The 27310-nt window shown below is 35.2% G+C and overlaps 2 protein-coding genes across 3 annotated transcripts; one reads left to right on the forward strand and one right to left on the reverse strand.

The window, feature by feature from the left end:
• Positions 1–1572: 1572 nt before the first annotated feature.
• LOC144978188 (protein arginine N-methyltransferase 1-like) lies at positions 1573–27310 on the reverse strand. Of its 2 annotated transcripts, XR_013646479.1 has the most exons (11): positions 27239–27310; positions 13851–14012; positions 11458–11613; positions 11125–11188; positions 10195–10343; positions 9586–9673; positions 8529–8644; positions 7462–7612; positions 6869–6993; positions 4201–5581; positions 1573–3245 (listed from the first exon to the last, which is right to left on the reverse strand). XR_013646479.1 is itself a non-coding variant. In XM_078923928.1 (10 exons), exons 1-10 carry the CDS (start codon positions 27254–27256, stop codon positions 5495–5497), a joined length of 1116 nt encoding a protein of 371 aa, XP_078780054.1. In that variant the 5' UTR covers positions 27257–27310; the 3' UTR covers positions 1573–5494. The 2 variants fall into 2 exon arrangements, 1 of the variants encoding a protein (XP_078780054.1); XM_078923928.1 differs by having other exon boundaries at positions 1573–5581.
• On the forward strand, positions 19281–23925 carry LOC144977914 (uncharacterized). Its single transcript, XM_078923328.1, has 4 exons — positions 19281–19370; positions 20124–21608; positions 22098–22262; positions 22718–23925. The coding sequence occupies exons 2-4, from the start codon at positions 20137–20139 to the stop codon at positions 23787–23789; spliced, it is 2709 nt and encodes a 902-aa protein (XP_078779454.1). The 5' UTR covers positions 19281–19370; positions 20124–20136; the 3' UTR covers positions 23790–23925.

Raw genomic sequence — 27310 nt, forward strand, 5'->3', positions numbered from 1 at the left:
ATGTTTACAAATCATATATATGTAAACAAAACAATACAGAGCATAACAGAGAGATGATTTACAAGACAGAAAATATCTCCCATAACTCTTAACAACATACATCTGACTTTCCCTCCCAGCCAGGGCCAGGACAAAACCAAGTAATCTCATTCCAAGTCAAAGACAGAGAGCATGTTGGAAAACATAGGGGGATAGAAGACAGTAAGTGCCTCCCTGCCCACTATGGGAGATCAGGAACCCCACCCAGGGAAAGCAGAGAAAAATAGGATGGTAGAGTTTAGCCGTTGGGATTGTTCCAACTCATCTTTTGTTCTGAAGTAACTGGTATAACCGGGAGTGAAGGATGTTAATGGTGAGGGGTGGGAATTAAAGGAATGGAAGTCACAGTCTGTCATTTGATCTATTTACCAAGGGAGATAACACGAAAAGTGTTCCTTGCATTAAAATCTTCCAATATTGCCTCCTTTGAATTACCATATGCCTGAATATGAATATATAAGGGACTCGGCCATAACAGGGATCTTTTGCTCTTCTCACTATCCCATTGTATCCGAGTTTCACTGTACTTTCATACAATCTTCAAAATAGTTCTTAATACTTTCATAGACAAAGGCATGGAATTCTCGCTAATACTCCCATAGAAAAAAAAACAAACACTCACGTCTGACTATACGTCTCACAGAAGTCCCCTGCCTGTGCCTGAGCAAAACCAAATTCAAGCATCCAAGAATAAGGCAAAGGGGAATTGGTTCAAATCGGGAACAGATGTAGATTCCAAGAGCACACTACCAGTGTACTTAGTTTGAGATCACTAAATGTCTCATCTAGACATAAGCACAGGTCTCCACCAAGAGGAACACAATTGTTTACAAATCATACATATGTAAAAGGAAAAATAATACATCACATAACAGAGAGGATTTACAAGGAAAAAAATATCATCTCCCGAAACAAACTATACATTTGACTGTTTCCCTCCCAGCCAAGGCCAGGACAAAACCAAGTAATCTCATTCCAAGACAAAGACAGAAAGTATGTTGGAAAACAGATATAGGGGAATATAAGACACAGTATGTACCTCCCTGCCCACTATGGGAGGTCAGGAACCCCACCCACCTTACAGCCAGGACGAAACCTGGTCCCAAGACAAAGACAGAAAAGTTGGACAACAGACAATACAGTAAGTATCTCCCTGCCCACTATGGGAGGCGAGGAACCCCATCCAGAAATCCAATTTATCAACCGTTGATAACCATCACAAATACATAAACTCTACTTCTTCAGACCTGCCTATTTGAAAATTCGTAATTTTTGGGGGATAAAAAATTGTAGGCGCTGCAGTTAACTTTAATGATCAACAATTTACCCTCACAATGATTAAATAACCCTTCAAAATCCATAAAATTATGTTGTCTGACATCAACTTTCATATTCAATAAGCTTTCTATGACTTAGAGAAGCTCATGAAGTTCGAAAATTGGAGCAAAAATGTCGTAATTCGACTAAATTTTCGCAATAGGAGGCAGATCTGCTTCTGGGATAAATTTAAGTTAAAAAAACAAACTCTCAATGTAAAATAATACAAATCATTTTTTTATTTTGTTTTCCAAATTCAATCATTTTGTATGTGCAACAGAAATGATCAATAATATGCATGAATGTACAAAACTGGTTTTTCAGAACAGAATTCATATAACTCAACGAACAGAGGGCTTAAGGACAAGCATGCATTGATGAATGACGATGATGATGATGATAATGATAATGATTGAAGTTTTGCAAAACAATATCTCAATCTATAATAAAAATTACGCTTTTATATTACAATTTGATGTTCAAATCACATTACACAATTGCAATATTTCTAAATATCTCTTTATAATTGTAAATGTATGCTGCCCTAACCGCACGACCCCAACCCCCTCCCCCCAAAATATTATTTCTTCTTCGTTTCAATTCTTCCCTTGCCCCCCAATCTACACACAAGACATATAAAGGGCTCTATACTATTGAATTCATTCAGCAGTAAGCCAAAAATTAAAACAAAAACAATAGACGACTGTCTCTTTCGGCTGGTAAAAACATTGAAAGATGAATATTTAAGGATGAATGTGAAAACACTGATCTTTAGATAATCGAACTTTTAAACAATGAAATAAAATAACTTACACTCTATATAAATCCTGACAATCATCCAAAAATTTAAAAAAAAAAAAATTTGACCCTTAAAAAAAAATTTTTTTTGTTTGTTTTTAAGGGTTTTACGGCGCTTGCGATACATTTGCGTCATTTCAGCACCAGGAAGAAAATGATAGTCAAAAAGGTTATAGATTTACAAATGAAAGCACACAAGAAAGGTAAGACAAAGGGGAAGGGTTCAAATATAGAACAGAACAGATGTAGATTCCAAGAGTATACTCCCATTGTGTATAGCTGACAAAAGCACAGATCCCCACTAAGAAGAATACACCCAAATTCAAATGTTTAAATTTTAAAAAATATTAAATTTTAAAAATTACAGTAAGCAACAGAGATGTTTAACAAGGAAAAAAAAAAATCATCTCCCAAAACCATAACTAAACATTCGACTGTTTCCCTCCCAGTTAGGGTATCCGGCCAGGGCCAGGACAAAACCGAGTAATCTCATTCCAAGACAAAGACAGAAAGCATGTTGGAAAACAGATATAGGGAGATAGAAGACACAGTAAGTGCCTCCCTTTGGGATGATCCTTTAAAAAAAGAAAGCTTATTAAGCAAAAAAAACAAACAAACAAAAAAACCTAGATAAAATATAACATGAAGCCAACAAGATGATCTATACAATAACTTGGACTAAATTATGGACGATGCTGAGCATTAATTTATACAATATCAACCTTAACCAGCCATCTAGTAGAAGTAACATTGAAGATAAAGAATACACAACATATCGTCATCTCCAGAAAAAAAAACAACAGATCATTATCTATGTACAAAGCAACCGATGGATGATGACGATCTTGTGTCATGGCAACAACAAAAAATTTAACCTCTTGTCAAGAAGACGACCTGCTATACAAAGAAAAAAACAAAAACAAAAACAATCTTATATGGGCTAAAATCTAACATTTAATGAAAAAAATCTGCATTGATAAAAAATGCAGGATTTCCAATCTTAATTATATGAATTGTTGATTTGAAATGATTTAAAGTTGATGCAGTTTGGTTCAATTTGATAACCTATCCATTAAAAAAAAAATACCCCACTGAGAGAGAGAGAGAAAAAAATCAGAACTTTGCAAATTTTAGATCCCGATAAACATCGAAAAAAGCTGTAAGAGTGGCAGGTCTACCGATAATCCCAGCTTAAAAAAAAAATTTAAAAAAAATTGAATTTTTCTTTGCACAAACCAATAAATGAGACTTTGTCAGAGGGCCTGTAACATAACATATCGATACAAGATTTATATAATTGATGAAACTTCACCAATTTCTTTGGGTCAAATAATTTAAAATTTACTTAAAAGAAAATGACGGAATAATAGCAGGAAGTGTCTTAAAAATTTACAGAAAGTTGCCCGCACATTTTAAGGCATTTTATATAATTTAATCCCGTGAATCTGATTGTTTTTCGATTTTAACATTATTCTTTTGTCCTTTGGTGTAGGATTGTTAATTTAAAAATCCTCTGTCACAACCTCGAATACCCTCAAATAGAATCATATTTTTCTGTGTAGAAACAAAATTTGCCTTTGCTAATGCTATGGGAGACAGCATTGAAAACTAGAAAAATTTATTTGAGAGTATGCTTTGATTTCAATCTGTTAATTCTATCCTTACAATACATTTTTAATCCAACGGTTCACAACAACATACCCTTCCCTTCTCAGATGTAACCAAACACGATGGTAACAAGCTTACAATTAAAACTTGGGCTTTTTGCCACATGAAGGCAACTGAAACATGCATCTATCTCAAGCAAGTCTAGGGAAATTCAACATTAGAGGGAGGGGGAGAAAAGTTCCACACAAATTTATCCTCTTTATGCTTTTCCCTTGTGTGAGCTACACATAAGTAAACATTGATGGAGTAAAGGAAATGACAACAAAATGCAGGATTTCCAATCTTAATTATATGAATTGTTGATTTGAAATGATTTAAAGTTGATGCAGTTTGGTTCAATTTGAAAACCTATCCATTAAAAAAAAAAAAATACCCCACTGAGAGAGAGAGAGAAAAAAATCAGAACTTTGCAAATTTTAGATCCCGATAAACATCGAAAAAAGCTGTAAGAGTGGCAGGTCTACCGATAATCCCAGCTTAAAAAAAAAATTTTAAAAAAATTGAATTTTTCTTTGCACAAACCAATAAATGAGACTTTGTCAGAGGGCCTGTAACATAACATATCGATACAAGATTTATATAATTGATGAAACTTCACCAATTTCTTTGGGTCAAATAATTTAAAATTTACTTAAAAGAAAATGACGGAATAATAGCAGGAAGTGTCTTAAAAATTTACAGAAAGTTGCCCGCACATTTTAAGGCATTTTATATAATTTAATCCCGTGAATCTGATTGTTTTTTCGATTTTAACATTATTCTTTTGTCCTTTGGTGTAGGATTGTTAATTTAAAAATCCTCTGTCACAACCTCGAATACCCTCAAATAGAATCATATTTTTCTGTGTAGAAACAAAATTTGCCTTTGCTAATGCTATGGGAGACAGCATTGAAAACTAGAAAAATTTATTTGAGAGTATGCTTTGATTTCAATCTGTTAATTCTATCCTTACAATACATTTTTAATCCAACGGTTCACAACAACATACCCTTCCCTTCTCAGATGTAACCAAACACGATGGTAACAAGCTTACAATTAAAACTTGGGCTTTTTGCCACATGAAGGCAACTGAAACATGCATCTATCTCAAGCAAGTCTAGGGAAATTCAACATTAGAGGGAGGGGGAGAAAAGTTCCACACAAATTTATCCTCTTTATGCTTTTCCCCTGTGTGAGTTACACATAAGTAAACATTGATGGAGTAAAGGAAATGACAACCTCTCCCCCCCCCCCCCCAAGATTCAAGCATAAACTGATATTTTAAAAATAACCCCAAGATATATAACTATAGACTTATATTGAGACAAACACTGTTCCAGCTAACCACACGATACACTATTAATACAAAGACATGATCATATTTCATGTGAATGTCAATAGAAGTTTTATGTGGGTTCATCCAGCCCCGAGAAAATTGTTAAGTTTCTTGGCCAGGAGCCCCGTCAGTTCCACTCAGCAAGAGACTGCCTTCCTAACATTCACATGTAACAGAGGAAGACAATCCTGTACAATTAGCGAATTGAACACCCACTTTGTATAAAAACACCAACCTCCAAGCTAGCCTTCTTAAAACATTTCATTGATAATTGTGTAATAAAAAAATGTTAACAAAAAAAAAAAAAAAAAATTAACAAAAAAAAATGTAATCAACAAGACTTCAAAAACCTCCTGATTATCTCATCTTGTAAGTCAGCAGGGTGTCTGAAACTTCACACACTTCCCCTTTGAAATCAACACTGATGGTGAAGTCCAAATCTCTCTGGAAAAAGGAGAAAGTAAACAATATTGAATGACAATAAAAGCTCATTATCTAGCAATGTCGATCTTACGGAAATCCTTGGGCCTCAATTTGGGTCCCGAAATGGCTCAAATTCAAGGCATGTATTATCACAAAACATCAACCCAATTTGCACTTCAATGAGTGAGAAGAGGAGACAGATCGCTCTACACGAAAATGACGTCAGCGAGGCAAGGGTGCCAGATGGCCAGACTTCCCACCTGACCAAATTCATCTTCAAAAGTGGCTGAATAGAAACTCACATGGCTTTCACCACTGACCCCCTTAAAAAACTAATTGAATTTAACAAACAAACAAAAATTGAACAGAATTGGATTAATGTCACCGAGAAAGAAAAACAATGAATAAAATTTAAGCAAACCCCCCCCCCCCCCCCAACAAAATTGGCAGTCGTGTGTGCGAAAATCCGAGGACACAAACTCTTGCACGCTTTTCAAGGTATTTTTTTTTCATTGTTACGTCATAGTGCTGACCTTGTCAGCTATCGCATTTTGTTTTAAAAATCAGTTGATAATTTGACTTTTTAACTCTTTCCCCTTTGAAATATAATTTTCCAATTTCTCTTTTCTTCACAGTAGATTTGACACACACTCTCTCAAATAAATACCAAAAAATAACAGAAGTCATGGTCTCACAGGACGTTTTTGATTGATAATAATTTAGCAGGCATTTTTCATATCATATGTATGGGTTGTAGACACACAATTACACTTCGGAAATGTTCCAAATGATCAGTATGTATATTTTAAAACAAATTACAGTTGACCCTAGCCATACAAAATTATACAAGTTAGAACTCTTCTGATGTCTCCACCATATTTTCTGGTAAAAATGCCATAAAATTGCCAAGTGTCAATCTCTAATTCCATGTATTAAACGAGATACAGCCACAAACTAGAAAAAAAAAATAATAATGCAGAAAAGACGTCCCATATTTTCCATTTTTTCCCTCCCTTTGGGGTCATCCAAATAAATGACACCTTTGAAACTGCACAACTTTTCTTTATTTACGAATGGATTTTCAAAATTCAAAACTGATTTTCACTCGGTGGTGGAGCAGGGCTTTGATATAAGCGACTAAAACAAAAAGCCTGTTTAAAATTCTAAAAATAACGAGTTTCAAGGGAACAAGTAATTGCCGATATAAACTAATCTATTTTGCTCTCTGCTGGACTGAAAACGCTTCTAAGACCTTAGTAAACATACTTTCCATCGCAACATAAAAAACATGTTAAAACTACAACTTACCTTATTCGACTTATTTGGTGTCATGGTGAGAACGCCGTCAACTTCTTCACCTTTCTTGACAGTGAGGTCATTATCCCCCAAATAAAATACTGTCTGTTTCCAATGTGTGTATGGGGCATCTGGAGCTGTTGACAAAGAGAATTCAGAAAAACTAATCAAAACAACGAAAACTATTCATAGGTCTCCAGGCATTGTAGCAATATTTTGACCAAAAAAGAAGAAAAAAATCAGATGAAATGTTTATGTAACAAACAATGGACAACGGTCACAAGCAAAAACAAAAAATATAAATATATACATCAATAAATAATTCTAAATCTTAAAATAAAAATCTACAATAACCTAAATGAAAATGCGCAATTTCTTCCATCACTTCCATGAAACATCACTTTAAAATGCCCAGCATAGTGTAATCAAATCTGGGATTCTAAAGCAGTCAACCAAATGTAAACAAAATAAAATTTGTTTGGCAAAACCTGTTGCACATTCCATTGCTCCATTTTGAAAGATTGATTTGAATTCTAATTTCATTTTAACTAACCACATTATATAAATGTTCAACTCTATATTATATTTATATTCTAAATACTTACATGTGGAGAAACCTGTGCGTTTGTGACATTTGGTGAACTCAATGTTGAAGAAAGTGACCAAAGCGTGGACATAATCATTACGCCTGCAAGTCAGACGGAATGGACAACTGAAGGCAATGTCATCTTCTTTGACTGTGTACATATCCACCTCCTAATAAAACAAGAATTGTAGACTGTAGATATTAATACCCCGGCCATTGACCCCCCCCCCCCCCAAATATAATACGTAACATCAACTTCAAACAATTCAAAGGGATTAATCAGACACACATGTGTATTGATTGACCATCATAGATGATAACAAAATAGACCATAACTTAAACTATTCAAACATATTTTTCCATTTTGCATATTTTATCCGGTATTTCTGCCTCTAGATAAATGCACACACGCACATAAACACATAAAATAACATATTCTCCTAACACTAATAACTATCAACTAGGCTGAAATGCGGGACATGAGGTTGTGATATGGGACAGCAGGACAGTAGTCCCAAATGCGGGGCACTTGGCAGCCCTGTTAAGTTCAATATATAATTTTCATTTTACTTTTGAGAAACAATAGTATAAATGCTTTAATGAGTTTGATAATCACATCTTAATGTAAATATTAAACAGCTAAATTTTCATATTATACTCAAATTGAAGGAATAATACTATAAACACTTTCATGTGAGATCGATAATCATATCTCAATCACTTAAACAATGGTACATTAAGATCAAAAAGTCTTTGTTATTCAATCCAATCGATGTCATTGACAAAATAACATATCAATCTGAGCAGCGTAAAACATTTCTACATTAGGAATATGCCGAAGATGAAATATCCTGGCAGAATAATTTAAAGACCCTAAACCTCACCCAGGTAACCAAATTATAGCTAGTTGAGTCACACATTTTGTGCTGTATGGCTTTGATCAATAACCAATCATAGATCAGGGGACTGTGCATGCTAATCATATGGTGGCCCACACGTGCACTCATTACTTTCATTGAAAGGATTGGCAGGTTGGGGGGGGGGGGGGGGGGGGGGCAGAAGGAGAAAGAGAGATATTTTAATTACCTTGACCAAAACAGAATTGGTGACAACTTGTTTAGGATCCACAACATCGACTAGGGGTTCTCTGATGGCTACATCTCGTATACAACTCATGTCAAAGCCGTACACATTGTCCCACCCTGAAAGGTGTAAGAGATTTTTAAAAAAATGCTTTATCTCTTAATTTATACTATCCTAGCTATTCTAAAATCCCAGATGTCCATGACAAGATAAACCAAAAATAAATAAATAAAAAAGGGGATCAACTGAATTATACTATAAAAACCCAACATCAAATAATTATCACGCAAGGATTTTAATGTTGTATAATACTCTTCTCCTTCTCCTTATATTTTTCCTCTTCCTCTTTATTCATCTGGTGACCCGACACTCAAACATGTTTTAGCGTGTCCACCATCAACATCAAGTACAATTAAACGCTTAAGGATCCAAGATCTGCGTAACTATTTCACAACTTAATAAAAAAAGAACAAAAAAACCCCAAAAAACGAAACAATATATATAGTAATAAGACTGAGGCCAATGAAATTATAAATTTCTCTATGTAATTTATGATCACCAATACGTTTTTCTTTTCCAAACATTATGATGGTGTACAGCTACAATCTAGAATGAGTCAAATAATCCAATGATCTGGTGACCTCATACTTAAACATGTTTAAGCATGTCTAACAACATAAAGACAATTTTCACTATTAGTGCTATCCCCCGAGCACCACTCAATCAATATTGAAGTAAAATATAATACACCAACGATGACACATTTTTAAAAAGCCACAAATTAATATATGTTTTAATACAATGAAAGAGAAAAAGGTGAATGTGAGTCTTTAAAAATAGGGTTTGTGTGAGAGCGATTGTATGTCTGTGTGTATGCCTATATTCGTCTTGTAAAAAACAACAAGACATCAACTTGTGATTATCTGCACTAAGCGAAGCTGCAACTTCCAATGATTGAAAAAGAATTCTGGTTTTTAAAAAATATATTTAAAATCAAACAAACAAAAAAAAACACACAACAAAAAATAATAATTAAAAAAAAATATAAAAAAACACTCACAATTGATCTTCTCATCTTTGTATTGTCTGTCTTCTATAGCAGTGATGTATAGGGTAGCTCTGTCTGGGAAAATGAGACCCCCTGGAGCCTGGAATGGCAAAAAACATCCAATATTATGTCGAGTCCAATTTCAGTATGGATTGGACTGGATTAATTGTAAATAATAAATACAATCCCAACAATAAAAAAAAACAACAGATAACCAAATATATACACAAGCATGCAAAAACAAGTTCTCATATCAATTTTAGGCCAATACTTTTTCAGGAAAGCATCTATAGCGCCAATGCATGATTACTTTATAGCCAGCACTATCAATCTCCTGCTTGTAATGTCCCATCCTAATGCTGAAACTGAATTTTCAACAAAATTTTAATCTATAAATTTCCGGGAGACACCTGCAGGTTCTGAGAGGGTTGGCAGTTATGCAGTTAATATAAAATGTTCACCATACTCTGCTACAACGACACAAAATTCCTTATAGGTAATAGATATTTTAAAATATGAAAAATTATCTACTTAAAAGTGCCAGGGTCCCATAATAAATACTTGGCTGTAATAACAGACAAAAAAATTTATTAAAATTTTAAAAAGGATGACTTCACTTACCAGCCATTTGTCTCGGGCAAAGATGATTGTGTTAAGCATTGACTCGTAAAACAAGCAGTATCCCATCCACTCTGAGATGATGATATCTACTTTGCCGATATCTGGAGGTAACTCAACCTCTTCAACTTTGCCGCGGACAAGAGTAATCACTGAAACAAAACAACGTGTAACACATTTATTGTACTGAACTAAGGAACTAAATCTTACTTTTTAAAAAGATTTACTGAGTCAAAGAGGCGAATGCAACTCTGTGGCTGGAGTCAAAAAATCTTAAAAACCTATATGACAAAGAAATGGAACAAACCGAAGAGAACATTTTTTTCAAGATAAAATATAGCCTGTATTTTGAGTTTTTGCATTGTTTCCCTCCCAAAAAGCACAGACAAAGACTAGATTTTTTAAAGGGAGAGGATAACAAGATAAAATAATAATAACAATGCAAAGACACAAAGGCTTGAGTTCAGTGAAAAGAAGTTGATCCCAAGAAAAAACTATTCCAAGTGTCTGGTCGACCCTCTAAAAACATTTGCAGAGAGACTCGATTCAAACAAATAGCCGAAATTTTTTCTACAAAAGATAAACTAAAATCACTTTTTATATCTCTATATGACTGTAAGTAGGGAAGTAACTTCGAATTGCAAGAGCAGAATAAAATTACATGGACCGGAACAAAAAAGGTTGATAAAAAATCTGAGGATCAACCGGTGACACAAATGGAAAACTAATCTTAAATTGATCATCCCAATCCATTGGAGAGAAAATGTTCAAGGTACTGATTTTACTTGCATAATCATACCAACTTGAAGAGAAATTATACTTGATGTGGTCAACTGTCAAAGAACAAGCCTTTTAAATAAAAATGATTCAAGTGCCCAAAGTAACGTAAAGTTTTATAAGTAAAGCATAAAGGATAACGTCAAGGCTTCTTACCATTATCAAAGTTATTTGCTTTAGTAATTTTCTCTGCATACTCAATGATACTGGAACATTCAATCTGTGGAAAAGAAAAATATATTATTCAAATGCAACACGATTCAATGATCAAAATTGAATTTGAAATACAAGCAATTCCTAAATCATTTTCATATATCTACCAAACAACAGGCAATTTGAGTAATAAAATGAACTAATTATAGATATAAACTTTAACCTTAAGCATTAAAAAATATATAATACTACAATCATTTACATACACATAGACAAAGCAAATAAACAAATGCATAGAAAACGAGACTCTTTGTCACTTGCACATTGATAACTCACCCCAATAACTCTTTTGGCCCCTGCTTTGGCAGCAAACATGCAAAGAATGCCGGTTCCACATCCAACATCAAGGACTACTTTGTCTTTAAACAAATGTTTGTTGTAGTACATTGAATTTCTGTAGGTCAAAGTCCTTACCTCGTCCTTCAACATTTCCTGGTAAATAGTAAAAAACAAAAGACAATTATAAAATGGATGAACCAAAGAATCAACAAAATTCAGATGACACATAAAAATTTGTTTTAATTTTTTAAATAAAAATGACTAGAGAAATTAATCCCAATAAATGAAGTAATTAAAAAAAAAAAATTACTAATTTTAAAATGCAAATAACCTGTTGGTATAGATTTGTATGCAACTTTTCCACAGAGAAAAAGGTGCGACCGTCGTATACCATTTAATGTCACCTCAATTTTGACCACGATGCTCTTATAACAAAAGAAGACATGGCTTCGATATGAGGTTGAAAACTTTTCTACTTTTAAAAATTGAGACATTGCATCACAAAAGATAGTTCCCTCCAAGTCTGAGGAAAGTCAATAATCTGGAATTTAAAACATTCAGATGTTCAAATATTAAATTTGAGTCAACCAAAAGCTGTTAAAATAACACAAATTGCCATTAAATTTATGGAAGCAAGGGTCTTGTTAACTCAATTGACGGAGTACTCAACTCACAAGCAAAGAGGCTGTCATCAGTCTCATTTGCAGTCTAGGTTTTTTCCTGACCCCTCTGTCCCACCTATTAGTGAAAGCTGGACAGAAAAGACTTTGCAATAGACAAACGGCCTACCTAAATAGTAACAAATATTTTGTTAAAGAAACAGGGATAAACTCTTGCTCCATGAGCCCTGTGGATCTAAAAGGCCGCTGGCAAAATAAAAAAAATAAAAAAAGATGGAACAAAACAATGTCACATGCTTTCAGCAGGACCTGCCAACAATGGAAAATTCTTGGCCAAATCTCGAGATATATTGAAGACACGATAGCACGGGTGCAAGTGGGTAAGGTGAAAAAAGCCTGAAATCCACTTCTACTAACAAATTTTAAAAAGCCTGAAACTTATTTTGAAATGTGATCTATTGGTAATAAGTTGAGATGATTCAGAACTGAATATAAAGTAAAATCCATGTTTTAAAAAGCCGAAAATCTTGCACCAATAAGATAATGAAAATAAAGATAATAATAATGATTTTTTTCTTCTCTGGAACAGTAAAGAATAAAAACAAACAATCCAACAACTCTGGAATTTCTCAAGAAAGTTGGCATGTCTACACTTGGTCTGACAACTATGTCTACATATAATTGTATGCAACTTTCTCATGAAAGAAAAAGATGCGACCGTCATATGCAAATTTATTTTGCCTCATGATTGACCACAATAACTTATAATTTAAGAAGAAGTGGCTTCGATATGAGGCAGTTTCAATTTCAATAAAGCCTAGTATAAATTAATAAGTATAATTTTACATAAAATGGCGATAATCCATTGTTAATTCAAACTACAATATACCCACCAGCATAGAAAATTTACACTTAAGCATAAAATATATAACCCTATGACAATAAATGTCATTATATTACCAGAAAACAATCTCTGATAAATACACAATTGGAGCATGGGCCATAACTCTTTCCAATATATAACAAGACACATGAGATGAAGAGAGGAATAAACTCCTCCCAAACTCGTGTTTTATTCTGGTATGCTGTTTGGCTGATTTTATTACCATGGCACAAAATGAACTTAAAAGCACTTTCAGTAGACGATTCAATGAATGGCAAATGGCCGGTAATTCAAATAATAAAGAATGGTGAATCAAATTAAATGCGTTCCATGGGCATGAAGGTGCTAAACAATGAATGATGTGATGTGAGATTTTGTGATGTCTTGAAAATGACAAAATTCGGAGACAAAGACCATAGAATGATGTATAATATATGTACCATAAGTTTAACTTAGATTTTTTTTTTTAAATTGTCATCATACAAATGTTGGCACAGATTTGTATGCAGCTTTCCCACCACAGAAAAAGATGCGACCGTCATATGCCAAATTAATGTTGCCTCAACTTTGACCACAAGACTCCTATCATGAAGACCATGGCTTCGATGAGAGGTGGCAAAATCAATTGAAACGACTGTAAATGCATAGGAAATTACCCTAAATAACAAAAAAAAAATTGGATTAAAATTCTAAATTTTACACCATAACCCATAAAAAAACAAAAACTTTATATTCTTAACTCAAGATAAAATTATTATTTAGTCTATTCCTGGGGAATATTGAAATAAAACAGGCATCAGCTGCAGTCACGAGAAGGACTCTAAATCATCAACAGCATATCTTTTAAAGCATCGCATTGTTTTTTAAAAAAGAAAATGAAAAATTACCTCATGGATACCAAAATGAGCGTAGGAATCAAAGTAATAATCTTTAGATGTCATTTCAGCTGGATTTGTCTCTTGGTGTCCATTTACAGCAGGAGCACTGGCTGTCTGTGCATTGTTCATATTTTTGTTTTCCATCGCCATTGTAGAACTGCTTGGTGTGGACTGAAATTTAAAAATTGGAAGACAGGTCAACTGAATATTCTACAAGGAATTCTATCTCCTCTCAAATCAACATTTGTGTGGTGGCCTGAACCAACCAAGAGTAAAGAAATAGGAATAATTGATGTTGATTTAGCTATGTACAGCAGTTTTTTTTCTGGGTAAAATGAGGTTTCTTTTCTATAGATCTAAACAGGGGAAAAAATGAAACGAAGAAAATCATTACTTGCAAACACCTCCAAAGACATGTGTTTGCCAGATATATATATATATTTTTTTTCTTTCTAACCTACATACACAGCAGTCATTTTAGTTGTATAAATGAAATGCTTGGTCACATAAGATCAATAAAGTCAAGCAGAAGATAAAATGGGGCCAATCTTTTCTCCTATAGTTTTCATTTTCATTACAGTAACAGTAAAGCATATCAATAGAGTACTTCAGCTTTTTTAAAATATAGTACAGTATCCACAAACGAAGTGCTCAAAGTGCTTTACAAATGGTCCATGACCAACAGCAACTCGTAACACGTAGAATAAGACACGCCCGCCTGTTAATGCGGTTAACGACCAGGAACTCATTTTACACCCAAGTAAGGTGAGAGAATGTGAGTAATGAGCCTTTTCCAAAGACGTACAGAGATAGTTGTTTATGTTTTTTTAAATGTTTTTAAGGGTTTTACGGCGCTTGCAACACATTTAGGTTATATCAGCGCCAGTAAAAAGGAAGAAAATCGGATAGTAAAAAGTTATAGAATTACAATTAAAGCGCCCAAGAAAAAGTAAGACAAAGGGGAACTGAGAACAAATAGGGATCAGATGTAGATGCCAAGAGCATACCACCAATGTAGGCACTTTGATAACTCCAGTCCAGTGGCCGCCGATAGGCTCACTGTAAGGTGAAACTCGTTTTTTGGAACTTTATTTTTGACCCTTTACTGTGTTGGTCACCATGGCGTTATTTGTGAACCTATGTGACTAATTTTGGTATCATTATAAAGGGCACAAAACAAGCTTTCTAACGGTGTATTTCATTCTTAATTCCTGATTGTATTTCTCAGAAAGCTTATGTAATAAAGATTTATAAATTTTTGAATTACAAGAACTTTTTAAATTATGGATACATTTTAATTATAGGGAAATTCCACGAAAATGTCAACCGAAGGGGTGTTTTACAAATTCTTAAGAACATATTAAAATTTGGTACCAATTTGTTGGAAAATCATTCAGGGTTATGAATATAAGGATATTTCGTGCATATTTGTGATACAGGATGCTTGTTATAGCTTTATATAAGGGTATCCCCTATTTGAAGAACGAAAAGAATATTTTCTCAATATTATAAATCTTGCAACTTCTACAAAATTATAGTCACCTTTGCTGTTGTTTATTGATATTAAAACAATTATAAGTATCAGGAACCTATATAAACATTCAAATTTACGATTTTAATGAAATGTTGTCCTCATCGGTTGTTTTAATGACCTTGGGAAATTGTATGTCAGTCCATTACCATTAAAACAGTATTTTTTCATCTACGAAAGATGTCATTGTTGTACAGACTCACTATTTCAGATTTTCTGTTCTTACATGAATGGCTTTAGCACTGTAAGATAATTTTTCAAGAAATTTATCATTTAAGGTACTTTTGTTGGGTAACGGACTGACATTTTTTAGGGTGACGGACTGACAGTAACAGACTAATTCTATTTTAATTCAAAAACAATATATAAAAGTTGTTTTTTAAGTCTCAGGAGTAATGTCCACTCCAATGTGTTTCACCTGATGAGGCAGCCATTTTATAAACATTTGGATCATAAAATTTCAAACACTGGTCTTCAACATCAAGCCTGCTATTTTGCAATAGGTAAGTTGAATCTTTTAAAGCTTATGAATCTTTTGATCACTTGAAGATTTTTGCTATGTTTGAATTGAGGGAAAAACACTGTTTATTGTTCTATAATATCCTTATGACAATGGAGCCAGTAGTAGTCTTCTGTTAAAGGGGCAAGAAGCCCTGGGAGAAAAAAAAAAAAAATCAAACATTTAAATTAATGTGGAAAAAACTTTTGAGTCACTGAGGCTTTAAATGTAGTGGGTCAGCAAGCTGTTTAGCTGTGTATAATGTCAATATTTTAGTTGTTACAAAGTAATGTGATACAAGTTAGAAATGAGTTTTATTTTCTTAGTTTTGCTATATTGAAAACAAGATTTGCTTTTTATTCCGATTTGACTTTCATAGCTTATGATGTAATTTCGCTCAATTTCTTTATTCACAGGTTCAAGATGCCTACTCTATCCATGGTTCAAATAATCAAGAAAGACTGAAAACTGATGGGCATTACATTGTTTAGGAAAAAGATAGGCAACAAAAGCAGGAGTCTCAAAGAAAACTTGAAAGTGATTGTAAAGGACGCTTAAAAGAAATAACAGGATTTTTCAAGCAAAATGGAAAAAAAAAGAAGAGAAAAGCCGATCAATCTTCAACTCCAAAAGAAAGTGTAAACCAAGCACACGTTAATCCACATTTGCCTCACATTTCAGCACAGGAAAGTAAAATACTGAATTCAACTTTGAGTGTCTACAATCCTCCCAAAAATTAAAAAAAAAATATTAAACTATGCCTGTACTGCTAAGGGCACCCAATACATCAGCCAAAGGTTTTTGAAATGTTTTTATCATGGAAATGGGGTTTCAAGATGAAATAAAATAAGTTGATCGAAAATTTCTATTTGGACAAGAAGTACTCTTGGCGAGCACCAAGGGAAAAAGATTTCATAATTGTGAGAGATGAAAAAAGAGAGGACGAAAATTCAAAAAAGGTTTCCTGTAAAAAACCCTGAAAAAGAGGTTGTCGATTGTTAGTGAATTACATCCAGGAATCAAAATTGGCTTAAGATTATTTTGCTCCCCCAGAATCTCAGAATGTACTTCTAAGAGAAATCCCACAATCTGCATAGGAAAATTGTAACAATCAAGGATAAAATGGTCCAAATGAAATTTTTGAAGATCTTTCTCAGATCTTATAACTGGCTTTCTGGTCAAGTGCAGATGAGGAAGAGATTGACTGCCAATACTATCGACCAGTTTGCAGTGACGGTCATGGCCTATTGACAATTCCTAATCTTGAGGAATCAAGATGAAATACAGAATAAAAGTTAAGCTTCAAAAATAAGTACCATAAGAATGTTAAACCTTCCCCAGTTTTAAAGTCCTTTCTTATCTACATTTTTTTTTTTGGATAATTTAATTTCATAGTTGAAATAAAATTCCTGTTTGACTTTGACAGAATAGATTTCAGCTCCACGAATCATTATTTCATTATTTAATTTTTTCAAAAGCAAAGTTGGGATTGAGGTAATCAGATGTCACCCATCGAGTTACTCATCATGCCCAATGTAGCTTGACATCCATATAAAGAAGAGTATTGGTTTGATCAATCACACTGGGTATTCAGTGTTGCTCATAATTACATAATGTGTTCTTTGCTCTGGATTTTATGTAGTAACCGTTATTCTGGGTAATAAAATTCAGAGGTGTCAGTCCGTTACCATCCATTTGTCAGTCCGTTACCGACACTTTTTCAAAGACTGCAGATTCAAATTTTGGACAATCTTTTAAATATTGCTAGTGGGTTGTAGAACAACATCTCGTGGTTACTGTAAAAGAACTTATTTGTTACTGGAAGGTTTAACTTCAGAAAGTTTGATCCATCTACATATCAAATTGAAAAAGATGGATTTTCTGATGTCAGTCCGTTACCAACATTATAATGTCAAAAAAATTCAAGTTGATAAAGATTCATCTTTATCCTTTTGATATATGATAAGGACGGACATGATACATGTCCATGGGAAATATTAGCTCCATACAATAAATACATTGCATTTCAGAGCACGAAATGTAAGCATTTTTGGTCTGATTTGTCAGTCCGTTACCTGTGGAATTTCCCTATACATCGATAGACAATTAATTGAAGAATATCTGCCAAATTTCATCAAAATTAATACACTCGCTCATTATTTTATTTTTCCCGCTACCAACCCCACTTTTAGGACAAAAACCTCATATTTTTTTCCATTTTCATTTATCCTTAATTTTTTCCATACTATCCATACATGAAAATGATTTATATGAAAATAAAGCTTATTTTTCTGACCTTTAAACTTTAAAATGCTATCTAACACTTGCCATTTATTTTTTAATTGAAACAAAATCACTGAAAACAATAAGTGGGCCATGTTGACTGCAAGACTCAAAATTTCCCGATAGCCGCGAGATGCTGGTTTTGAGGCAGCAGTGAGATCACAGATTCTCTCTGTAAAATTGGCAAACAATTTCAGTAGAAAAATATAAATAACTCTGGAACCGTAGGTCGTAGAGAAACAAATAAGGTATCAAATTTTATGTTTTTTCAAGTCCCATCCCCCTGACTGAGTCAAATCAAGATATTTTGAGTTTGAAAATTTTATCAAAGTGCCTACACCAATGTACTTAGTTTGAGATCACCTATAAGTCTCATCCAGACACAAGCACAAATCCCAACAAAGAGGAACACACTCAAATGCTTACATTATACATTCAAAATAAAAATAATAATACATAACTTATAACAGAGAAATGATTTACAAGGAAAAAAATATCATCTCCCAAAACAATAACTATGCATTCGACTGTTTCCCTCCCCTAGGACTCCGGCCAGTGCCAGGACAAAACCAAGTAATCTCATTCTGAGACACAGACAGAAAGCATGTTGGAAAACAGATATAAGGGGATAGAGGACACAGTATGTACCTCCCTGCCCGCTATGGGAGGTCAGGAACCCCACCCAGGTACCGAGCTAGGCTGAAAACCCTATTATTTTAGTTTTAGTAATTAGTAAAACCATCGGCTTCATGAATCTGAGACTGAGCTGAAAAAAGAACATCCACTGCTGCGTTATAAATTTTAAAATATTTTTAGACGGGGTTTCAGCACGAGGGCAATTTCTGATTCTGAAGGCAAGTTCGGCATAAAATTTTGGGAGTCTTTCCCACAAGTTCCTTTACATTTACATTAAAGGCCACTGAAGGTGAATAGCAAAAGTAAAAGTAAAGGTCCTAGTCCTGAGCCTGTGTAGGTAGTCGCATCGCCCGTGGCTGAGCCGCTGATCGAGCCCCGATATCGATGTTACGGCTCTGGAGTGAAAATTGTGTTAACCGGTGAACATAGTTTTACTTCCATTGCCGTGGAATCGCTTCCTGTGCACTAATTTCGTCACTTCCGGTCTCATTTTAAAGAGGAGAAGCCAGCGCGTCAGGCGGCGTTTTCAGATTTTTAATCCGTTCATTCTTTGTTCTGATGCCAGCTGTTTGAAAATTTGGTAAGTTTTAACTTCATTTTAAATACATTTTTCATTATATTACCTATTTTTAATTAATGTTATATTATTCGCCAACCATTTTTCTCTATTTGTGTGAATTTTGGTGGTGATTGATGCTGGCGAAAGCGTCTTTTAGTGACTTTAAATACGACGCGTGTTCATGAAGTTGGCGACGGCCAACCAGGATTGCCTCTCGATGTATCCCCGAGTCTCCTGTGTACAGTGCAGTCTGTAAACTATCGACTGCGTTTGCTTTTGTGACTTGTATAAATAATTTCAAGCTGAATAATTGCTGTAAAAAGACTGAAAATAGTCCCATCCATAATTTTAGTTTTATTTTATGAATGAATGTTGAAACTGAAATGACTTTTTAACTGGGATGATACCGGACAACTAAAAATTATGATGTTCCATTGATATTATTTTTTATCTTTTATTTTTGTTTGTTCTGCAGGTTAAGTGTTGGTTTAATTTAATGTGGTTAATTTCAATACAAATAATACAGAATAGCATGATAGAGTCAATTCAAGTGAAAGTATATTTCATTCATTACTTTACTCTTTACTACCACAACAAAAATTATTATATAACTTTTAATTTTGTTGATTTAATCATAATCGAAGTACTTTTTTTGTTTTCAGAGTCAGACGTTCATTATGACACCACATTTTCATGTTTCATTTCCTTTTTCTAGGATATTGTTGTAATTATTATTTTTTTGTCTCTTCCACCCCTTTTTTTTTTAACTGACAGATCATACTCCAGAATGTCTACTCCAAGAAACATCAATGAGCTCAATAGCTTTATATTTCAAAACTTTTGCTCATTCAACAGTACATCACTGAAGAATGGGCATTTACTATATGCTTTCCAGAAGAATGGGAAAAGCATACCCAAGACAATTTCTTTTTTTCTGGAAATGGAGGCAGCCCTAAACAAAGCTGCTCTCCAAGTTCATCTAGGGAAATTGCTGAACACAATGAAAAATTGTGTAAAAAGTCTTAAGTATGAGAGAGTCTGGAGGAAGGCAGAGGATTTGATGCAGACACCTTATGTGCTGCCGACTACTTCTACGACTACTTCTACCACTACTACTACTACTACTACAACATCAGTCTGCCATTCAATAAATCTACGAAAGGACTGTGACCGCTGTAGACAGAAGAGAGTTGAGTTGGAGGAGGCATTGTCTAAATGTCGACGCTTGAGAGCTGAGGTTCGACGGGCACGAACATTTTCCCTGAAAAACAAACGTCTTTCTCAGGCGCTTGCCAGAAAGTGCAGCACTGAGAAAGTCCTGAGGAGAGAGCGGCGTTTTTTAAAACGAAAAATTAGATCATTGGAGGCCAGACCCTCAACTACTGAGCTGGAGAAAGAAAACCGTAGGTTGAGGCGGGCATTGGATGGGAAACAACAAACAGTTGGAGAGTTGGATGACCAATTGAATGCTGTGAACAAGGAGCTGACAAACCTAAGTCAGGAGGTAAAGAACTTACAGATAGCAAATGACTATCTTGTAAGTTCAACTGAGGAAGCTGAGGAGGTGGATGATTTTGAGCCTGTAGGAGGGAGGCATTATTCTTCTAAAATGAGGAAGGTGATATATAAAACTTTGATTTCTCAGGTTCCTGTAGCTCATTCTGGAGGCGTTGTGAGTTATGTTTTACAGGAGCTTGGGAATTCAAATGAGGTGAAGGTGCCTCATAAGTCTACTGTTGCCAGGATGGCTTATGAATTATCTGCTCTGTCACATCTTCAGGTTGCTGAGGCTGTACTTAAATGTGAATGTGCCACTCTTTGTTGGGATGCAACAACCTATGCAGCTCAGCATGCCAATCAAATTCACATCTCAACAGAGAGTGCAACTTTTACTTTATCGATAGCCGAGTTGGCTAGTGGATCAGCAAAGGATTACACTCGTCACATCATCTCGGTTATCGATGAGATAGCCACAAGCTATTCCATCTACAGTGGACAGGACTTCATTTCAATAAAGAATGATTTCCTGTCTAAGATTTCCAGCACAGTGAGTGATCGTGCTCCAGTCAACCACTGTGTTGTGGAACAGTTGAAAGAGGAGTTGGAGGTGGACATTATGGAGCTGAATTGTAATGTTCATCCCCTGGATGGCTTTGCTTCCCACACACGTTCAGCTCTGGACAAGGAAAACGGGCTTCCAAGCAATGGTCGAGGTGACAGCTGTGCTGCCAACTTCATCTATGCCATTTCTAAGATCAGGTAGGCATGATTTTTTTCCCCTAGTTTCATTGTCAGATTTAATGCACTTGTTTTGTACAAATATTATCTCTTCTATTACTTCTAGGCTTTAGGTCTAAGTGGCAAGACACTTGCCTTTGGATCAAAAGGTTCAAATTTGAATCATTGCATTGTTTTAAATAACGAAGGGCCATATCTGATCATAAATCGGCTGATGACAGTTTTCATTGTTGATTTCATCGTTGCTCCTATTTTTAAAGTGAATTTCCAATGCACATATTCTTGATGAGGAAACAAGGAAATAGTGTTACAGTTTATGAAGAGAGGTGTTAAAGAGAATTTAATATATTTGAGGGGAAAAAATATATACAATTTAATGGCTCTTTACATTTTGAACTTGCTTGCGAAATTTATTTACCATCCTTTTTTTCAGGACACTATCACTTGTTTGTCACCTTGGTTCTTTAACAAATCATATTTATTTTTACATTCATTTTTGATCCTCTACAGATACAAGCAGACTGGGGATCCGTCTGGGTTCAAGTCTTTCATGGCAAGAAAGGACATCCCCTCGGATGTATTTGTCCGTTATGTGGGCAACAGACTGCATGTAATGTTCAGAATGGCTGGCAGCATAGTAGCGTACAAATCAGAACTACTTGAATACCTTGAGAGGTACTTTACTCTTTTTATCTTGTATTTCATTTTTTTTTAAGCCTATGTCCATTACAAACTTTTTTCTCTCTCTGTAATGATTCACATTCATTTTAATAATAGTAAGATCCCAGATAAATCAAATTATACTATTTGTACGGCTTCGTGGTCTTATGGTAGCTCGCTGGCCTTCCGACGGTATATCCCTGTTTTGAGTACCACTGTGGATGACAAAGTTTAGTCCGTGCAAAAGGCTCTTGACTCACATTTTCTCACCACATTTTTTAAATTTATAATTTATAGTGCTTTGAAGAAGCCTAAATAGTTTTTGTCTTTTAAAAGCTGTTTCGCTTCAATTCTTTATTTTTTCTAATAGACCTATTGTTTGTGTGTTTGAGTTAATTATCTTATCTGCCTTTGTGGTGATTGATAACCAATTGACAAACAAGTTTACCTTTACCCATTTTTGTCAACAGATTTTGTCGACTTGAAGCCCGTCGGACCTTGCTCAGGGATTTGAATGACAATCGAATGGTTGCCCAGTTCCAAGCTCTTGGACTGTGTGGGAAGTTGATAACAGGCCCTTGGATGACCCTCTTTTATGGGAATAGCCATAGACTGAGCAATCTGGAGATGGGTGAGTATATCAGGCTCTTTGATAAGAACTTGACAGCCTTCATTGAGCAACCTCTAAATATGCTCACCTCATCTTCGGATGTATTTGATAATGCTGTTCCTGCGAGTAATGTATTGACATCCCTGCGAAACACAGAGGACCCAGCTTTGTTGCAGAAATATCTAACTGCCATTCTTGCAGCATTTAAGAAGGTGACCTGCAATCAGCTGGGAAAATACATTACTGGCATATTATCGATGCCATCAGATGCTGACCTTCAGTCAACGAAGTCTGCTTCACCAAATAATATTTGGGCAGAGAGGAGTTTGGGGATGACAGATGCTTTATGGAGGCGTGCCCCAAATGCTTCATTAGGGTTCCTGGATGCAAAAGTCAAGGCAAGAACCAACAGGACCCTTCCTTGGCTTGACACTCATGACAGCAACACACAGGAACGACTAATAAAGTATGCTGTCAAGAGGGGCTCTTATTTAAGGGCAGCTCATTCTAGGTGGTCCAAAAACATTGGTGCTGCTAAGCAGGAGAGGCAGTTGTTGGTGGGGCAGGCACGAGACAAGAAGATGAGGCGGGCACTGGAGAAAGAAGTCAAGGAGTCCCTCATAAAGCAGGATCCTACAAATTCAATATATGAGGGACTCAGCTTGACACAGAAGGGCTTTATAAATAAAATAATTCACCGCGAGGATGTTCTCGGCTCCCTTTTTCAACATACTTGGGAATCGGAAGAGGGAGTTGATGTAACTTACTGGGGGAGGATTCGTGCAGTCATTCCTGCTACCAAGTCTCGACCATCAAAGTTCACGTTAGGTTATTGGGACTTGGATGCTGCCGAGTCCTCTTCTGAGGACTATGACATGGACGTGAGTGCTGTACTGGCTGACATGGTCACAGCTGACCTTTCATTTTTTTGATTGGATATGTTTATTGATTCCTTTTTATTTGATGTTTTCAAGTTTGGTATTGTACTCACCTTGTGAATTTGTTCGTCTGTCTTGTATTTTTAAATATGAGATTGAAATAACAACATGAATTTTATCGTCTGCCACTTCCAACTCCAGTCGTCTGCCGACTCGATATCCAGTCGTTTGAAATGTATTTTTAACTATGAAATTGAAATAACAGCATGAATTTGATCGTCTGCCACCTCCAACTCCAGTCGTCTGCCGCCTCGAACTCCAGTCGTCTGTCTTGTATTTTTAAATATGAAATTGAAATAACAACATGAATTTGATTGTCTGCCACCTCCAACTCCCGTCATCTGCCTCCTCCAGCTCCAATAATCTGCCTTGTATTTTTAAATATGAAATTGAAATAACAACATGAATTTGATTGTCTGCCACCTCCAACTCCCGTCATCTGCCTCCTCCAGCTCCAATAATCTGCCTTGTATTTTTAAATATGAAATTGAAATAACAACATGAATTTGATTGTCTGCCACCTCCAACTCCAGTCGTCTACCGCCTCGAACTCCAGTCGTCTGTCTTGTATTTTTAAATATGAGATTGAAATAACAACATGAATTTGATTGTCTGCCACCTCCAACTCCCGTCATCTGCCTCCTCCAGCTCCAATAATCTGCCTTGTATTTTTAAATATGAAATTGAAATAACAACATGAATTTGATTGTCTGCCACCTCCAACTCCAGTCGTCTGTCTTGTATTTTTAAATATGAGATTGAAATAACAACATGAATTTGATTGTCTGCCACCTCCAGCTCCTATGATCTGCCTTGTATTTTTGAATATATGAAATTGTAATAACAACTTGAATTTGATTGTCTGCCACCTCCAACTCCCGTCGTCTGCCGCCTCCAGCTCCAATAATCTGCCTTGTATTTTTAAATATGAAATTGTAATAACAACATGAATTTGATTGTCTGCCACCTCCAACTCCAGTCGTCTGCCGCCTCCAACTCCAGTCGTCTGTCTTGTATTTTTATATATGAGATTGAAATAACAACATGAATTTGATTGTCTGCCACCTCCAACTCCCGTCATCTGCCTCCTCCAGCTCCAATAATCTGCCTTGTATTTTTAAATATGAAATTGAAATAACAACATGAATTTGATTGTCTGCCGCCTCCAACTCCAGTCGTCTGCCGCCTCCAACTCCAGTCGTCTGTCTTGTATTTTTAAATATGAGATTGAAATAACAACATGAATTTGATTGTCTGCCACCTCCAACTCCCGTCGTCTGCCTCCTCCAGCTCCAATAATCTGCCTTGTATTTTTAAATATGAAATTGAAATAACAACATGAATTTGATCGTCTGCCACCTCCAACTCCAGTCGTCTGCCACCTCGAACTCCAGTCGTCTGTCTTGTATTTTTAAATATGAAATTGTAATAACAACTTGAATTTGATTGTCTGCCACCTCCAACTCCCGTCGTCTGCCGCCTCCAGCTCCAATAATCTGCCTTGTATTTTTAAATATGAAATTGAAGTAACAACATGAATTTGATCGTCAGTCTCCCCAACTACTTCTGTATCATTGCTTGGACTTCGATGTATTTATTCAGTATCATTACCTGGATATTGCCTGTGTCTACATTCCATGCAGCCAACAACCCAGAGTGTCTAGATTTTGTTGTCTTCTGTCTTTTGCCACATCTCAGCCATCTTATGGATTTAAGCGAGTCAGTACGTGAGTACCCTTTAATTATCTGTTCTCTTAGTGATGTTGAATGCAAAGCAATTATCATATTTTCTAAAGTTCATTTCAATTTTAATGTAGTTTAATAGTTAGTCATATGATACATCTCTTCGAGATGTTCAGTTTGATATATGACATGCCTATGTTGCAGAAAGTTTGCAAAGTGTCGGTATTTATCGGCTTATTGTTTGTTATTATGTAATATGTTACGTAATATTCAATTTTGCATTTTCAGGTTAAGTTTTCTCTACCACTCTTATGTAGTTCTTGTTTTTAATTTTGCATTTTTATCACTGACCATGTTTGCATATATAAAGCGGCAAGCTTGTTGTTTCTCCCGAGTACTGTTGGTGCCCAAATGTCTTGTCCAAGGATGCAAAAACATTGGGCAGTAAATTTGCAAGTTGCATTTACTGACACTTGTTCAACTTTATTTCTAGCCCTGTTCATTGTTTTTTTGTTTTTTTTCTTCTCTCCGAATACCAGTCATCTTTCGTCTGTTGCTCATTTGCCAATGCCAAATATTAAGTGCCTTCCCCAAGGACACAACTTTAGTGTCTAAATTCATACGTTTACGCTCCTTTCCTCTTGTTTTAACAAATTTTGTGTTCAAAATTAATCATAGCCATAGTATTGTAAGCATGCTCTGGAAGAAGACCACCCTCAAACCTGTTTTTAAAGTTATTATCCGTTCCTCGCGCCTTTTTTTTCATTTTCTAGGGTTATGTAATTGCATGACGTTGCATAATATTGCATAATAATCATTTAATTTTTAAAAAATATGCTTCGTCTTTCCTTTGCGATCATTTTGATATATGGTTTTATATGTATTCCACCCCAAATAACCATGATTTTCCATTTCCCCCCGCTTTTCGGTTGCTCTCTGGTCACAGTTTTAGTTTCTTTTTTCCTCTTAAATTATATTAAGTATTTTGGTCCACTTTTGCGGACTAATAATCCCGTAACTTTGGTTCTAATTGTCACATTGTCATAATTTTGGTACCATTGAAAAGTGTATTTCTTGCAGAATAGCATGAGACTGTTTTGAAAACAATTGCTGCAATCTCAAATTTTCATGCAACTACCTACCTGTGCCATTTCATTGGCAATGGAAAAAAATACAAAAAGTAAAAGCCCCCCCCCCCCCCCCTCTTACCGAATTCCGTCCTTGATATAAATAATATAATATTAATCATAAGTAAAACTAAATAACAAATCGAAGTCAGTGTTGGGAACTTGCGGAAAAACAGCCCTGGCGTAGGGCGGTGTAGTGTGAAAGAGAGTGAGAGTGAGTGTGAGAATGGGAGTGGGGGGTGCAAGTCGTGACTGAAACAATGTATTTTAACCTAATTTTAATGTTAATTTTACCTAATTAAAAATGTCAATGTTAAAAATATCACAAAAATATTGAAAGAATAGCTTCACTTGGTTCCTTTTTTTTTCTTTGACATACTTTCCAGTTGGTGTCGGGTCTCTAAATGCCCGCCGCAACTTCGTTTTCTTAATTCACGCTCCTCTCTTCACTCGACTCGCAAAAAAAAAAAAAGGGAGCGCATGCATTCTCAGACAATCTTAATCAAAGTATGTATGATAATGAATCTTTTTGAGAAAATAAACAGATCCGTCTTCATCTACTCCAATCAAAACTTAATTTCAAAACTACAATAAATCAACCATTTAATAAAAATTAAATTCCCATGCTTTTACCTCCAGTTGATCGGCCATGTTGATGAGAAACAGGAAGTGCTTGGGAGAAAGAAAGAAAGAGATTCCCGCATG

Source organism: Berghia stephanieae, chromosome 8, assembly GCF_034508935.2.
Source record: "Berghia stephanieae isolate SIO BIC M18660-M18661 chromosome 8, UCSD_Bste_1.3, whole genome shotgun sequence".
NCBI classification, from domain to species: domain Eukaryota; kingdom Metazoa; phylum Mollusca; class Gastropoda; order Nudibranchia; family Aeolidiidae; genus Berghia; species Berghia stephanieae.

What these genes read in the sequence shown, in the direction of transcription:
- LOC144977914 (XM_078923328.1), top strand. Translation starts at nt 20,137, where the DNA reads ATGTCTACTCCAAGAAACATCAATGAGCTCAATAGCTTTATATTTCAA. An exon ending in TATGCCATTTCTAAGATCAG is followed by an intron (nt 21,609 to 22,097) that starts GTAGGCATGATT and finishes GATCCTCTACAG; the next exon opens with ATACAAGCAGACTGGGGATC. An exon ending in CTACTTGAATACCTTGAGAG is followed by an intron (nt 22,263 to 22,717) that starts GTACTTTACTCT and finishes TTTTGTCAACAG; the next exon opens with ATTTTGTCGACTTGAAGCCC.
- LOC144978188 (XM_078923928.1), bottom strand. An exon ending in ACGCACAGGTTTCTCCACAT is followed by an intron (nt 6,994 to 7,461) that starts GTAAGTATTTAG and finishes CTTTGTCAACAG; the next exon opens with CTCCAGATGCCCCATACACA. An exon ending in CACCAAATAAGTCGAATAAG is followed by an intron (nt 5,582 to 6,868) that starts GTAAGTTGTAGT and finishes TCCTTTTTCCAG; the next exon opens with AGAGATTTGGACTTCACCAT.